A 14,726-nucleotide genomic window follows, 5' to 3' on the forward strand; every position below is an offset into this window, starting at 1 on the left:
TGAACTAGAAAGAGAATTGATTCAGCAAAAAGCCCTAAATGATGAGTTAAAACAATCTAGTAGGGAGGATTATTTTACACAAATTCTGAAACAAGAACTGGATAAGACTAAAGCAGAAAATAAAAACCTTCAAGCAGCAATACAGATTGTACAGGAAGAAAATAAAAAGCTCATGCAAGACATTCAAACTAAGAATGAAAGTAGGTGTCTTCACTGTTTCCCTCCAATAGAAAGATCACCCTAAGATAAACAATGGCATTTGGTCAGGCAAAAATCAAGAAGAGGGGTGATTTCTACTAACAATGAGACAAATTTTGTATGCAATAACAGCTATGACATACTTATATTGGATGAAGATGAGGGGGAGACAGGAGCAAAAAATATAACATTGGCAACTGAAAATAAAAATTCCAACAGCAATAAAATACAACAAAAATTAAAAAGAAAACATGCTGAAAATTTAAGTGAGTTAAACAAAAAGAACGAGAAATCTAAACTTATTATTCTCAGCGATAGCCACGGAAAAAACTTAGGACATCAAATTGAACAGAGAACTTCATTAAATGTATGCTCATTCGTAAGACCAGGAGCTAGAATGGAGCAGGTTATTGAAGAGGTTGAAAACCATGCGAAAGAACTTACAATGAATGATTACCTTCTGGTAATCGGTGGCACAAACAACGTAGAGTGTTCTGACGCTATACAAATAACAGATAGTGTTCATGATCTTATTAAGAAAGCACAGCATACAAATTTGTTACTAGCTTCCTTACCGATGAGGCATGACAGGCCAGACTTGGACATCAAAATCTCAAACATCAACTCTGAACTTGAAAGGATTGCTGAAGATCATTCACAAGTGGGACTTCTGCCTTTGCACTTGTTGCCGAGACACTATTTCACTGATCATGGACTACATTTTAATAGGCGAGGAAAATCTAATATTGTTCTAAAAGTTGCTGCCATATTAACAACATCTAACAAAAACTATTTTGACCAAAAAGACAAAGCTGTAAATTGTATAAAGACCGATACTTGATACCGATTGTTGATAGCAAGATCAACATTGTAGAGGTGGACATGTTTGATGCAATGGATCAATGGAAAATGGATGTCTCGGCTGCTTTTGCACATACCATATCTGCTGATTTCTCTAATCCTCGACACATGTCAGCTGGTGTTGCAGTAAAATTCAGGAGAAAATGGGGTAAACCCATTGCTTCAGATTATGTTTTGGAGAAATTAACGTGTCAGAAAATCAGGAATGGAGCTGTTGTTTATAGTCTGGTAACAAAACCAATATATTACACCAAGCCATCCTCTCAAGACTACGATAGCGCCTTCAAGCAGTTGATAAATGATTTTAAGAAAAGGGGGCTGAAGACTTTGGTTTGCTCACCAATGGGATGCGTGAGGGATTTGATCCAAATAGAGCAATTCATGGCAAATCTCTTGGAGTTTCAGCGCAGTACAGAGGCTACTATATATATTATTTCTTACTACCAAGCATCTTCCCGAGTTTTACAAAACGGACTATCACACCCACAATTTTTTAGCGCTCTGAAAAGTGCAGCAAGCAAGATTGGAGGTATGCAATGCACCAGGACTGCTGATTTAACACAAAATGATGAATCTACACTGCCTCCACCATGCAACGAAGATCAAGAGGATGGTAACGCTTCACAACCTGACGGAATTTCTTTGGAGCCTGAAACACAAACACCCCTGGTAAATCGGCCCTCACCATCGCAGCCTCACCTGACTCCACAGAACTGTAATTTTAACTCTTCTCTGAACCACCTCGTCAACCTGACTTAAATTTAAAATTGGCAAAAAATTCAAAAACAAAATTATCATCTATTCAAAATTTTAAATCAATTAAAATATTTCATCAAAATATTCAACACCTCTCATCTAGAAAAGAGTCTTTGGAAATTGTAATGGAGGAGATAAAACCCAATATTATTGTTTTGACTGAGCATAATATGACAAAAGGTAATCTAGAAAGATTTAATTTAAATAAATTTTCATTAACTGCCGAGTATTGCCGCACCACCACTTCAGGTGGAGGTATGGTGATATTTTCAGAGAAGGGTTTGAAAGCTAGGCCTTTAAATTTAAAAAAAGATAAAAGAGCTTACGGAGGATAAGATTTTTTGAATGTTGTATAGCAAAGTGTAAAATAAATAAATTTAAGTTTGTTCTTGAAGGTATATACAGAAAGCCTCAGATGCAAAATATGGAGTTTCTTAATAGATTGGATAGGATGTTAGAATCTCTAGTTGCTTTAAAGGATGAGACAAATTTTATTATTGTAGGGGATTTTAATATTGATGTTTTAAGTCTAAGACCAGAGGTTCAGGATTTCAAAAATATTCTTGCTTATTATAGTTTTAGTTATTTAGTAGACTTCCCCTCAAGAGTAGGGCCTACATCAGCAACGGCCATAGATAATGTTCTTACCAATTTAGATCAATCCCTCACAGAAGTAACAGGGTTTATCAAAAATCTTTCAGATCATGACAGTCAATTACTAACGCTTAAACTGCCGACTGATCATAATTCACAAACTAAATTTCAATACATTGAAAGTAGGGATTTTTCAGAAAAAAACATGAATATTTTTCTCAGACAACTCCAAAATGAGGACTGGTTACCTTTATACATGGCTAGGGTAGAGGATAAGTTTGACACTTTTGATAACATAAAAAAAAGAGAGTAAAAAGGAATTTAAATAAAAATAAGTGTGGCTGGATTGGTACAGAATTAATAACTGAACAACAAAACATTGTGGAGTTGACTAAAGAAGCTAAGATTACAGGTAATATGGAGCTCTTAAATCACTGTAAGAAATTGAATAAAAATTACAAAAATAAGCTATTAAGGGAAAAAAATCTTATTATGATGAAAAAATAAAAAGTTCAGACAATGTATCGAAAAAACTTGGGAAATAATCAATAGGGAAACAGGTAAAAATTCAGACAGTCTAAAGAAAATAATTTATAAAGTAAAACATGAAAATTCTGTAGTAAGGGATCCAAAAACTATATCAAATACTTTTAATACATTTTTTATTGAAGCTATAGAGGATTTAGTGCAAAAAACATCCTTAAACTCTTGTTCTCAGTCATCACCTGGGCCAGCACAAATACCTGATGCTTTCCAAAATGAAATGAAATACAGATTTCAATGCACCCCAGTCAATGAGAAAGAGATAAAACATATCATCTCGTCCCTTAAAAATAAACTTTCTAGTGGTCATGATGAGGTTCCCTTGAAACTAATCAAGCATGCAGGGGAGTCATTACTAAAACCCTTAGTGCATTTAATTAATAGCTCATTAATAACTGGAATTTTTCCTGACAATTTAAAGATTTCCAAGATTGTACCAATTTACAAAAAAGGAGATGGAATGGAAGTAAACAATTATCGACCTGTTTCTTTATTGCCTTCAATTTCAAAAATATATGAGAGGGTGATGTACAATCGCTTGGTTGATCACCTGTTAAAAAATAATCTATTTGATGATCAGCAACATGGTTTTTGCAAGGGTAAATCTGTAACCACTGCTTTGGTAGACTTTACAGAGACTATTATAGAATCGGTTGAGAAAGGAAATAAAGTAGTTGGTATTTTTATGGACCTCACAAAAGCATTTGACAGTATTTCACACAAAATTCTTTTAAATAAATTAAAAATTATAGGTTTGCCTAACTTACAATTAAAATGGTTTGAATCGTATCTATTAAACAGAAAACAGTACGTGGAAATTACATCAATCAAAGACAACCAAGTTTTAAATCACAATTCTAATATAATGGAAATTAAACATGGCGTCCCTCAGGGATCAATTCTTGGGCCACTGTTGTTTCTGTGCTACGTTCAGGGAATGCCCTCTATTATAAATAATACTAATGACACGCAAAGCAATTTGATTCTCTATGCTGATGACTCAAATCTAATATCAACATCTAAAACATATCAAGGTCTTGAAGTATCATGTAGGGAACAGATAAAAAATATCAAATCTTATTTCACAAGAAATTGTTTATTTTTAAACACGGATAAAACTAATAAAATGTTTTTTTTCGACGGCACAAAACAAAGAAAAACCTACCATAAGAATAACCATTAACAATAGTGAAATAAACACAATAAACGTCACAACATTTTTAGGGATAGAGATTGATAATAATCTGAGTTGGGATGATCATGTTCAAAAAGTAACAAGTAAAATTTCTACAGGACTATATATTTTATATAGGATGTCATTTTTATGTAATTTTGATACTTTAAAAACAATATATTATGCTCATATTCATTCACATTTATCGTACGGGCTGGCAATTTATGGGGGCACTACAAAGCAAAACTTAGACAAAATCTTAATACTTCAAAAAAGAGCTTTGCGAATAATGCTAAATCTAGAGCGTGACGCTTCGGTAAAAAATAAGTTTTGCAATTTAAACATACTAACAGTGTATGACCAATATATTTTGGAGTGCACAATTTGCACAAAAAGTCAGCTCCACAATCAAATCTTCCGTAGTGATATACATTCCTACTATACTAGAAATAGAAATACAATTGACATCCCCCAACATAAACTTAGCTTTTTTGAAAAAAAGCTACTTACATGGGGACAAAATTTTTAAATAAATTGCCCTTGAATTTAAAAACTCATATGGATAAAAAATGTTTCAGGGATAAAGTTAAAGCTTATCTTTTAACAAAGAATTGCTACTCTATAGAAGAGTTTTTAATTTGATTTTTATTCACCTTTTAAATCTGACAAGAATATTAGTTTTAAATCTATCAGTTTGTAATTTATATCTCTTCATATTTGAATTTTTGCATATACTTGCTGTTCTTAATGTATAGATTTGTTTCTATTGAGAATGAAGGTTTTTATTTTTTTGTATAAAACCGATATTAATTGTTGATTATATATGTTAAGATTTCTGTAAAACTATTTGTAGCCTATGTATTGAATGTATTGACTCTATTCATGTATGCACATACAGACCGAATAAAGATTATTGATTCTGATTCTGATTCTGATAGAGCTTAATGTGCTAAATGTGCTTAATGAGCTAAATGTGCCGTAATACCAGAGCTCACACAGGCAAAGATATACGGTGCCGGGAGCCCGAGGTATCGCCGTGACGTCACAGCGCCGGAGTGGTGGGGAGCCACCTGGCATCACTTTCTGAGCTCGCGTGGCCTAGCCCTTGTATATCTCTAGCCCTGGCGATAGAGGCTCATCTTCAATAGCCATAAATAGCGACTCTGCCATGTTCCGTTTCCTCCAATCCGGTTCTTTGTATAGAATTTTGCTGGAATCCCATTTTACTGTATGATTTGTCTCTAATACATGTTCACAGATTCTCGAGCCATACCTATCTTTATTTTTAACCTTTTTAATGTGTTCGTTAATCCTCACCGTCACTGGCCTTGACGTTTGCCCTACGTAGTTTCTATCACACGAACAAGGAATTTTATAGATCTATAAAATTCCTTGTTCGTGTGGTGAGTAGGGCTTCGCCCTGCAGCAGCCGCTCGGGAAGGGTTAAACAACCTGAAGTTTCCCTTGTTTTCACAAAATTAAAATCTCATTTTCCCGTCTCAAAGGTCAGGAAGGAAATGAAAACTCCATCCGATCCCATCCCGAACTAAAAGTACGATCTCGTCCTTTCCTACAGAAATATTCATTTTTAAATGTTTCAAAGGTTGATATCACCTAATTTAATACCGTTGCTGATCACAAGCTATATGGTCCTTCCTTTTTCCAGGTTGTAGTGAAAGCTACTCACCTCCGCCCAGACCCACTGTTGCCTGTACAGGAGTGCTGTCTCAGGGTCTCACTGCTTCCTCTGCGTCTCAACATCGACCAAGACTCTCTACTCTTCCTCATCACTTTCTCTAATGAAATTGCTGGCTTCTGTGAAAAAGAAGGTACGTGTAGCAGTATAGTGTCTATTTAGTTATTGAAATTATACTGTTTAGTAACAAATGATTATTTGGACCCTCATATTCAAATTTCAGATTTCAGAGGTATCGTCTAGTTAGTGAGAAAAGGTTGGTACGGTTCGGTACGGTACAATATTTTGTACTTCGGTTCTCGGTACAAAATTGGTAATACTACCAGTAATTTTGCGGTTTTCTCCTCAGAATTGTATTAAAACCATTATTTTGATTTTAATACATTGATATTACTATGAAAATTGATAGTATCCTACATTCATTGTTGTCTAACAACAATTACTGCCCCACACATTATTAAGACCTTTTACCTCTCACAGGATTGTGTCAAGAAATAAACAAAGTTCAGATAAAGGCTTCACCTATTTTACTGCTAAGTTAAGTCCTTGCCTTGCTAATAGGGGTCTGTGGCTCGTCAGACTTTTTTTTGCTTGGGTCGGGTCGGGCCAAAAATCATTAACTAACAGATTTTTTTGTTTGAACTTCTATCTTTGTTTATAATATTACATGGTGTCTACTCTCCGGGAAATTTGGGAAAACCGGGAAAACTCCAGGAATTTTTTCTTTCCTTGAAATGTCCTGGAAAACTCCAGGAATCCACCCAAACCTCCGGGAATCCGGAGCCCGGTCATCGGAATCGTCGGATAACAGAAACACTACCGCTTTTGTTGCCGAAATTGAAACGAGCATTGGAAGCATCGGAAACGATTATCGGTGTCGCCGATTCCGCAGGATATGCTCGCGGGTATTGCCGCTATCGTGGGAGACGATTATCGGTGTCGCCGAAGCCGCAGAATTTGTTCGCGGGTATTGCCGCGATCGCGGGAGACGATTATCGTTGTCGCCGAAACCGCAGGATATGCTTACCCATTGCCGCGATCGTGGGAGACGATTATTGGTGTCGCCGAAACCGAAAAATATGCACACGGGTGTTGCCGCGATCGCGGGAAACGATTCTAGGTGTCGCTGAAATCATAAAATATGCGAACCTGTTTTGCCGCGATCGGTTGCAGGTTTGACGAGACTGTAAGATATGCTCACCGGTATTTCCACGATCGCGGGAGATGATAACTGGTGTCGCCTTACCTACCAGTTATACTGTTTCATTATGTTGTATAAAATATTATTCTTTGGAAAAGTTTTGTTTCAAATAAAAATAATTAATAATTATCAGCGGGTTCCGATTATAGCTCTTAAAATTCAGGAATTTGTCTTGAATTCTCCTGGAAAACTCCTTGAATTTTTCAAACCAGGTTTAGTAGACACCATGTATTACTTTAAATAAAATATAAAAATAGTACTTCTGTATATTATTTCATTTTCATATCTTATTTACAGCTTGAGAATTGCCTAAACTGCAAGAAAGCAGAATTTTTTTTATTTATCAAATCATTATTTACCATTTTTATAACTGATGTTGAAGTAACTAAATAGCTAATTTACAAAAAGTTTTGAATGAAACTTAATTTAAAAAGATCATAATCATAAACAAATCAATTAATCAATTATCACAATTTTAGGGCCTGTTGACTGGCTTCAAGACTGCAAGAAAGAAGAAAGTTACAAATCTATGTTTTTACAATGCAATATGTTAATATGTAGGCCTATCATTCATTCCCTCCCTCCTAACCTCCTAAGTACAAAACCTCACACTTGCAATAGCATTATTAGTTACATCATCATAAATACATAATTTATCTATTATTGGCATTAGTTGGCCTACAGCTTTACATAAGATTTATTTTTTGTATTGCCTAAAATAGTAATAGGCTAAACAACATGGACAAGTGGAGAACTCATTGAAGAAAAGACGTATAAACTGATTTAGGCCTACTATAAAACTCTAAAACAGTAATTAACACACACATTGTTTACGGTATAATTAGTAAGGACTGTAAATATTGCATTCATGTCGTACAGTAGTATAGATAGACCTACTGCTAGAGATTAAAATCTAAAAACAACTGATTTTGATACGGTAACTAATAAATGAAAAAAATTAAACATCTATTCACTCAAGTCAAACAATATCACAATTAATTAGGTACACAAAAAGGAACTCTTAACTAATATATTGATTATATTAAATCAAGAGAGAAGAAAATTAAATACCAACTTGTCAACATGCCACAGAGACAAAGAGTGCCCTAATTAGCAACACAAGTCAATGTTTTTAAACTGTAAGTCAAAGTTTTTGAAACTGCAGGGTCTTTTCCTCAGAAGGAAGGGTAGAAGTATGAAAAACAAACCATAAATCACTCTCACCAGCCAGGCTCAGTACTCAAGGTCATAGACCCTCCCCCTCCCCTCTTACAATTAATACGACCCTTTGCCTGTTACACCACCCGTTTGCTCCGATTAATTGCTGACAAAATTGTAAAACGAAACAAAGAAGTAGCAGACAAAAAGATATATTTCTTTATTCAAAAACATAAAACTGTTAAAGATTAAGTTATTTTCAAAGAAATTAATTCATGACTAGAGGACCTATGCTGCTCCGCAGCATTAAATTACTTGAAGGAATTCCACGAATCCGATCTGTATCATTAACTTGCACTAAATTTCTCATCATATTGTTAAGCACAAAAAACAAAACAAAAATGTTATTAGTTTTTAGTTATATTTTTGTATGACACCATTGAATTTTCTTAATGAAACTACAAATAAAGAATGATTTGATTAAAATAAATATAATATCCGACAAATAATCAAACTTATGATTTTTGATTGAGTAATATAGACTAGGCCTGTTTCTTAAAAAAGGTAATGCAAGAAGCATTATGAACAAGAAGCACATGTAACAATTGTGGAAACAGCGTTTTTAGGGTATTTCAACCCTTCTGAGTACGAATCTGCCTGTTGCCAAAGCGAAATTTGAACCGGAAGTGCGGTATCCAAGATGGCGGCCAAAACTCTGTTTGCCCTATATCTCCCTTGTTAGTTTGCCTAAAATAATGGTTTAAACGTGTATATAGGGGGGTTTTCAGATGCCAAACACATTACGAAACTCAAAATTTACTTAAATTAAGTTTTGATGGCATATTCCAAAATGGCCGCAAAAAACTAATTTCCGCATACCTCATTTGTTTGTTGGCTTAAAATGATTATTTAAACGTCTGCATAGGAGTTTTCTCGGATTCCAAACAAATTGCAACACCCAAAATTTACTTGCGGTACATTAAGTTTTGGGGGCATATATTCCAAGATGGCACTCAAGATGGCTGCCAAAAACTCTTATATCCGTATATATATATATATATATATATATCCCTTGTTTGTTTGTTTAAATTAATTATTTAAACGTCTACAAAGGTATTTTTTCGGATGTAAATCGAATTGCAACACTCATTATTTACTTCCTTTGAGTTTAGAGGACATATGTTTCCAAGATAACAATACAAACTTTGTTGTGCTTACGTGAGCTGTGTGCGTATTATTGTATTTAGTGTTTAAAACCAGTCAGATATCTATTAGTGGCTGAATATGTCCTACGATTTTTGAAGTGCCAATTAATATTTAGCAATGTTAAAGTAGAATGCAAATTTTTTCAATGTACTCTGGTGGCACCGTAGATAAAGCGTAGTCCAAAAAAACCTGTAAAAATTTTATTTTGGACCATACCTAAAATCCGCAAGAGTTTGAGTAATGGTCTTAAATTAATTGGTCGCTTTTCGCTTTATTTGGGTTTATTATTAATTATTTGGGACCAAATAAATTAGTCAGCAGGTTTGCTGCTGTGGGGGTAATTAACTCTGAAGGATTTAAAATAAATAAATAAAATCCTGTAATAAATGAAGACTTAACTCTGAAATGGTCTTTTTCTTATATTTCTTGTTCTCTTCCGAGGACAGAAGTTTTGACGGCCATGTTGGAACCTATGTCCTCTAAACTCAAAAAGATTAAATAATGAGTGTTGCAATGTGTTTGGCAACCGAGAAAATGCCTTTGTAAGCGTTTAAATAATTATTTCAAGCCAACAAACAAGGGAGATATGAGGAAATTAGAGTTTTTGGTGGCCATCTTGGGCGCCATTTTGGAAGATATGCCCTCAAAACTTAATTTAAGTAAATTTTGAGTTTCGTAATGTGTTTGGCATCTGAAACCCCCTATATACACGTTTAAATCATTATTTTAGGCCAACTAACAAGGGAGATATGGGGCAAACAGAGTTTTGGCCACCATCTTGGATACCGCACTTCCGGTTCAAATTTCGTGTTGGTAACAGGCAGATTCGTACTCAGCGGGGTCGAAATACCCTAAAAACGTTTTTTCCCCAATTGTTGCATGAAATGCTTCTTGCACTTTATAGAGAGGGATTTTATAATTATGGGCCTGCTCTAATACAGATCATGAGCTTAACTGATTCAAACGATCAATAGCTCAAATTAAAACCTATAATTTAATGATTATTTTAAGTCTAAAACATATAAAAAACTAGAACAATACTGGAGCTATTGATTTTTAATCATAGAAAAACGTTATGAAAAATAATTTTTACGTTGGTTGTTCACCTTGCGTTTGCTTGAAACTCGTCCGATTTGAATAACTAATAGCTTAAATGAAAGCTGGGATTTCACTGAAGGTTCTTAGACCAAAATATATATAGGATTATATATTTATACCTGGTGAAATACATCTTAAATTGAGGTAAGAATTCAAAAATGAATCAAATTATGTTTTTTGGTCGAGTAATACAGTAGGTAAATATATTCCGATGCTTGACGGCAAATCTTTGCGTGCATGCCTTCAATTTGAGAACTAAATCATGAAAATCGGTCGAGTAGAAGAGCCAAACAAACTTGAAAAAGAGAAACCAAATTTAACTCCCATGAGAAATACATGGGGAGCAAATTTTGTTTACGTATGTGTTTACGTTGTGCGTGCATACCTTCAATTTGAGACATCAATCATGAAAATCGGTCGGGTAGAAGAGCCAAACAAACTCGGAAAAGAGAAACCAAATTTAACTTACATAAGAAATACATGGGGAGCAAATTTTTCGTTTACGTATAAGCCTAGTAATATTATAGATAAATATATGCCGATGCTTGATGGCAAATCTGTGCGTGCATACCTTTAATTTGAGACATCAATCATGAAAATCGGTCGGGTAGCAGAGCTAAAAGAATTTGGAAAAGAAAAACCAATTTTTTTAAATATATAAGATACCTAGTTTGTGTCTTGTAAATATTTTATTACAAAAAAGAAAATTACTGTTGTAAAATACGAAAATACTGACTACTGATTAGAGTTAGAGATAAAATTTAATAGCCATTATAAAACTATTATTTTTATGATAAAATAGAATTGGATTATCATAATAATTTTTAGGCTGTAGTAATAAATGAAAGCCCCTAGTAATAATGAAAGTTGTGGATTAAAAGTCATAAAACTCAGAGTTCTTGGAAGTACTTTGAGGACAACAATTATTAACAAAAAACTGACTATGCTATAACTTTAGCTGTTTTATGACATTGTCAATCATTTGTAGAAATTCAAAGGACAATAAACACATTTCATTTCATTGTCGTGATAAAATATTAATGTATTTGGGAATGCTATTGGGTTCTTTATTGCATCACTACCCTAGTAATTATGAAGATCGTAAACAAACATCTGATAAGCCTTTTATTTGCTCAGAACCAACTACCGTTGACTAGATAGTACACTGAAAGTAATTTATTATTATAATAGGCTGTACTGATCCGAGTTTCTACCCCCTAAAATGCTGTACCGACCGATGGCAGTAATTAAGCTCAAAATGTACCATATCGACTTTTTCGGAGAACCGCAGACCCCTACTTATTTTAGACGTTTCCTTACAGCTTCCTTAACTCATTACTAGGGTAATGAAACCACCCGGATTCAACTTTAAGATTCGAGTACTTAACTGATTAAAGAAAATATTTTAACATTGCAACTTGCGACCAGGTTAGTCATTGCAACTTGAAGAACAATATGAACCTGCATGTCTCACAATGTTGTCTAAGTTTGATCAAGAACAGTAGCCTGGTGCTAGCTATCGGGGTGTACAACTACATACACTTAATTTTTGATTCACAAGACGACTTGTTATTTTAGACGATATTTCCAACATGGTAACAGAACAGAGTGGTTAAATTAATTGAGAAGAAGTTAATAGAATAGTGAATGATGAGTAATGAAAAACAGATTGAAAAATTAAGAGGGACTGAGAATTTCACAACATGGAAAATAGTCATGAAGGTAATCTTAGAATGTGAAGGAGTTTATGGAATTGTTAGTGGAGAATTCGGAAAACCAACAGCAGGTACACCAAATTATGACGAAAAATTGGTAAATTGGTCAAAAAATGATGCAAAAGCCAGAAAATATATTGTTTTATCCCTTGAGACGAATCCTCTACTTAGAGTAAGCAATTGCTCTACAGGAAAAGAGATGTGGGAGAAACTTGTCCACATTTATGATGTCAAGTCAACTGAAAATATTGACATATTGAGAAATAAGTTCCATAACATTTCTTGGGAACCTACCCTTGGAATGAATAGTCATCTGGAAAAGTTTGACGAAATCCAAAACCAATTAACAATATACGGTAAGCCTATTAATGAAGACGATTTGTGTGCTCGACTCCTTCAAACTCTACCAAAGGAATATGATCACATATATGTGACTTGGCACGACTCACCAAGGGAGGTGAAGACATGGGAAATTCTACAGAAGAAATGTCTCAACTTTGAATTACGTCTAAAGGACAGAGACGAGATGGATGTAGCAGTAGCCATGGTTTCCAAAATAAAAGTAAGTTCTAAACAGCCAAAATATATGGGAGCCAAAAATGCCAAAAAGGGAGACTTGCAAAAATTAGGAGCGATAAAATGTTTTTCATGTGGCAAAAATGGTCATCTATCTAAAAACTGTCGAACAGGTGTAATTTGTTTTAAGTGTCACACAAAAGGACATAAATCAAATGAATGTACCCGTGAGATACAAAATGCAGCAATGATGACTCGATCAAATCTAGAGGTAGGCCTAATTGATAAGTCATTTTTCAGTGAATGTGACAACTGGCTTGTTGACAGTGGTGCTTCTCACCATGTGACAAACCGCAGGGAATGGTTTGCCACTTACAAACCATTTGATACTCCTAAAAAGATGGACAGTGCTCACCAAGGTGTTCATATTCAGGCCTTGGGGTCAGGAAAAATAGACGTTATGGTTTTTGATGGTAAACAGTGGACTTACAGGTATTTCGATGATGTTTGGTACTGTCCTGATGTTGCTTGTAACTTATTCTCTGTGAGGAAAGCAGGTGAAAAAGGCATTCACCAGACTGTGAAAAACAATGGTAAGTCATGGGTGTTTTCTCAAAATGGAACAATCATTGCTTTGGCTATATTTAATACAGCTAATCAATTGTATAATATGGTTGTTAAGGTCATTCCACCAAAAGAATCATGTTTTATTTTGAAGAAAATAAACAATAACGATGATAAACACTACTTTAACATTGAAGAGAGTAGCAATGATATCGAGCATGATCCCCTTGACAGTAGGCAATCAATTCTAAATGATGAGACCAGAAATCAGCTTGTTGACAGAGATATTGTGTATCCAGGAACCAATGATACTGATGAGCAAGACATGTTGTGTCCTAGTGATGATAACGCTATTCCAGGTGATATATTACAAGAGGAGACTTATAACCTGAGAAAACGTGATGGAATAAAAATACCTATGAGATATAGAGATGATTCTGTCATGTGTGTCAGTGACAGAGATAAAAATGAGCTTTTAGCTTCTGCAATACTTACAAACGAAGTACCGGAAAATTATGATGAAGCAATTAGATCTGAGCATGTCGTCAATTGGAAATCCGCTATGGATGAAGAAATAAATTCATTAATAAAAAATAAAACCAATGATTTGGTTGATCAACCAAAAGGAAGAAAAGTCATCGATAATCGCTGGGTATTTGCACTGAAAACAAATTCTGAGAACGAGATCATTCGTTACAAGGCGCGTTTGGTCGCAAAAGGATTTACTCAGCGTCCTGGTATTGATTATGGTGACACTTTCAGCCCTGTAGCTCGGTTTAAGACGATGCGAACTATGTTAGGCTATTCAGTTCAGTACAATCTTGCTATCAAACAGTTTGATGTTAAAACAGCATTTTTGAATGGCAATCTTGATGAGACTATTTGGAAGAGTAAGCTTCAACGGTGTGTTTCCCAATCTTCAATGGAAGCAGAATATGTTGCTGCTAGCGAGACCTGTAAATCCCTTCGTCTTGTGAAAGAGATTGGCGCAATTGAAGAAAAGTCTATTCCTATACTACATGTGGACAATCAAAGTGTGATTAAACTTATGAACAATCCAATGTTCCACGATCGCTCTAAACATATTGAGACGAGATACCATTATGTTCGACAGTTGGTCTCTGGGAAACAGATCACTGTCAGATACATTCCAACAGAAGAACAAACCGCTGATATTTTAACAAAGGGCCTATCATCATTGAACATGTTAGAATGAAAACTTTCATTGGGATGGTGACCTCTTAACTAAAACTTATTTTTCTAAAATGTTTTATGGACATTACGGGGGTGTGTTGAAGATATAATATATTCATATTATAATGTCCATAATAGTTATGTTAGAAAAGAACATATGATGTTTCCTTGGTAACAGAGTTTAGTTGTTTGTTATATTTTGATGAAGTAAGATGTATACACAAATCTAAGTTTTTCATTCTATCAGTTTTA

The 14,726-nt window shown here is 34.5% G+C and overlaps 1 protein-coding gene across 1 annotated transcript in view; it reads left to right on the plus strand.

Annotated features, from left to right (window-relative positions):
• Window positions 1-14,726, plus strand: part of LOC128983975 (autophagy-related protein 2 homolog A) — a 250,121-nt gene that overhangs the window by 214,621 nt on the left and 20,774 nt on the right. The window contains exon 32 of the mRNA XM_054403259.1: window positions 5,793-5,955. Within this exon, the coding sequence (XP_054259234.1) occupies window positions 5,793-5,955 (163 nt within the window). The remainder of the gene's footprint in view (window positions 1-5,792; window positions 5,956-14,726) is intronic.

This window comes from Macrosteles quadrilineatus, unplaced genomic scaffold (assembly GCF_028750875.1).
Source record: "Macrosteles quadrilineatus isolate MER2022 unplaced genomic scaffold, UCM_ALF_1.0 Scaffold_1__1_contigs__length_201487025, whole genome shotgun sequence".
NCBI lineage: Eukaryota > Metazoa > Arthropoda > Insecta > Hemiptera > Cicadellidae > Macrosteles > Macrosteles quadrilineatus.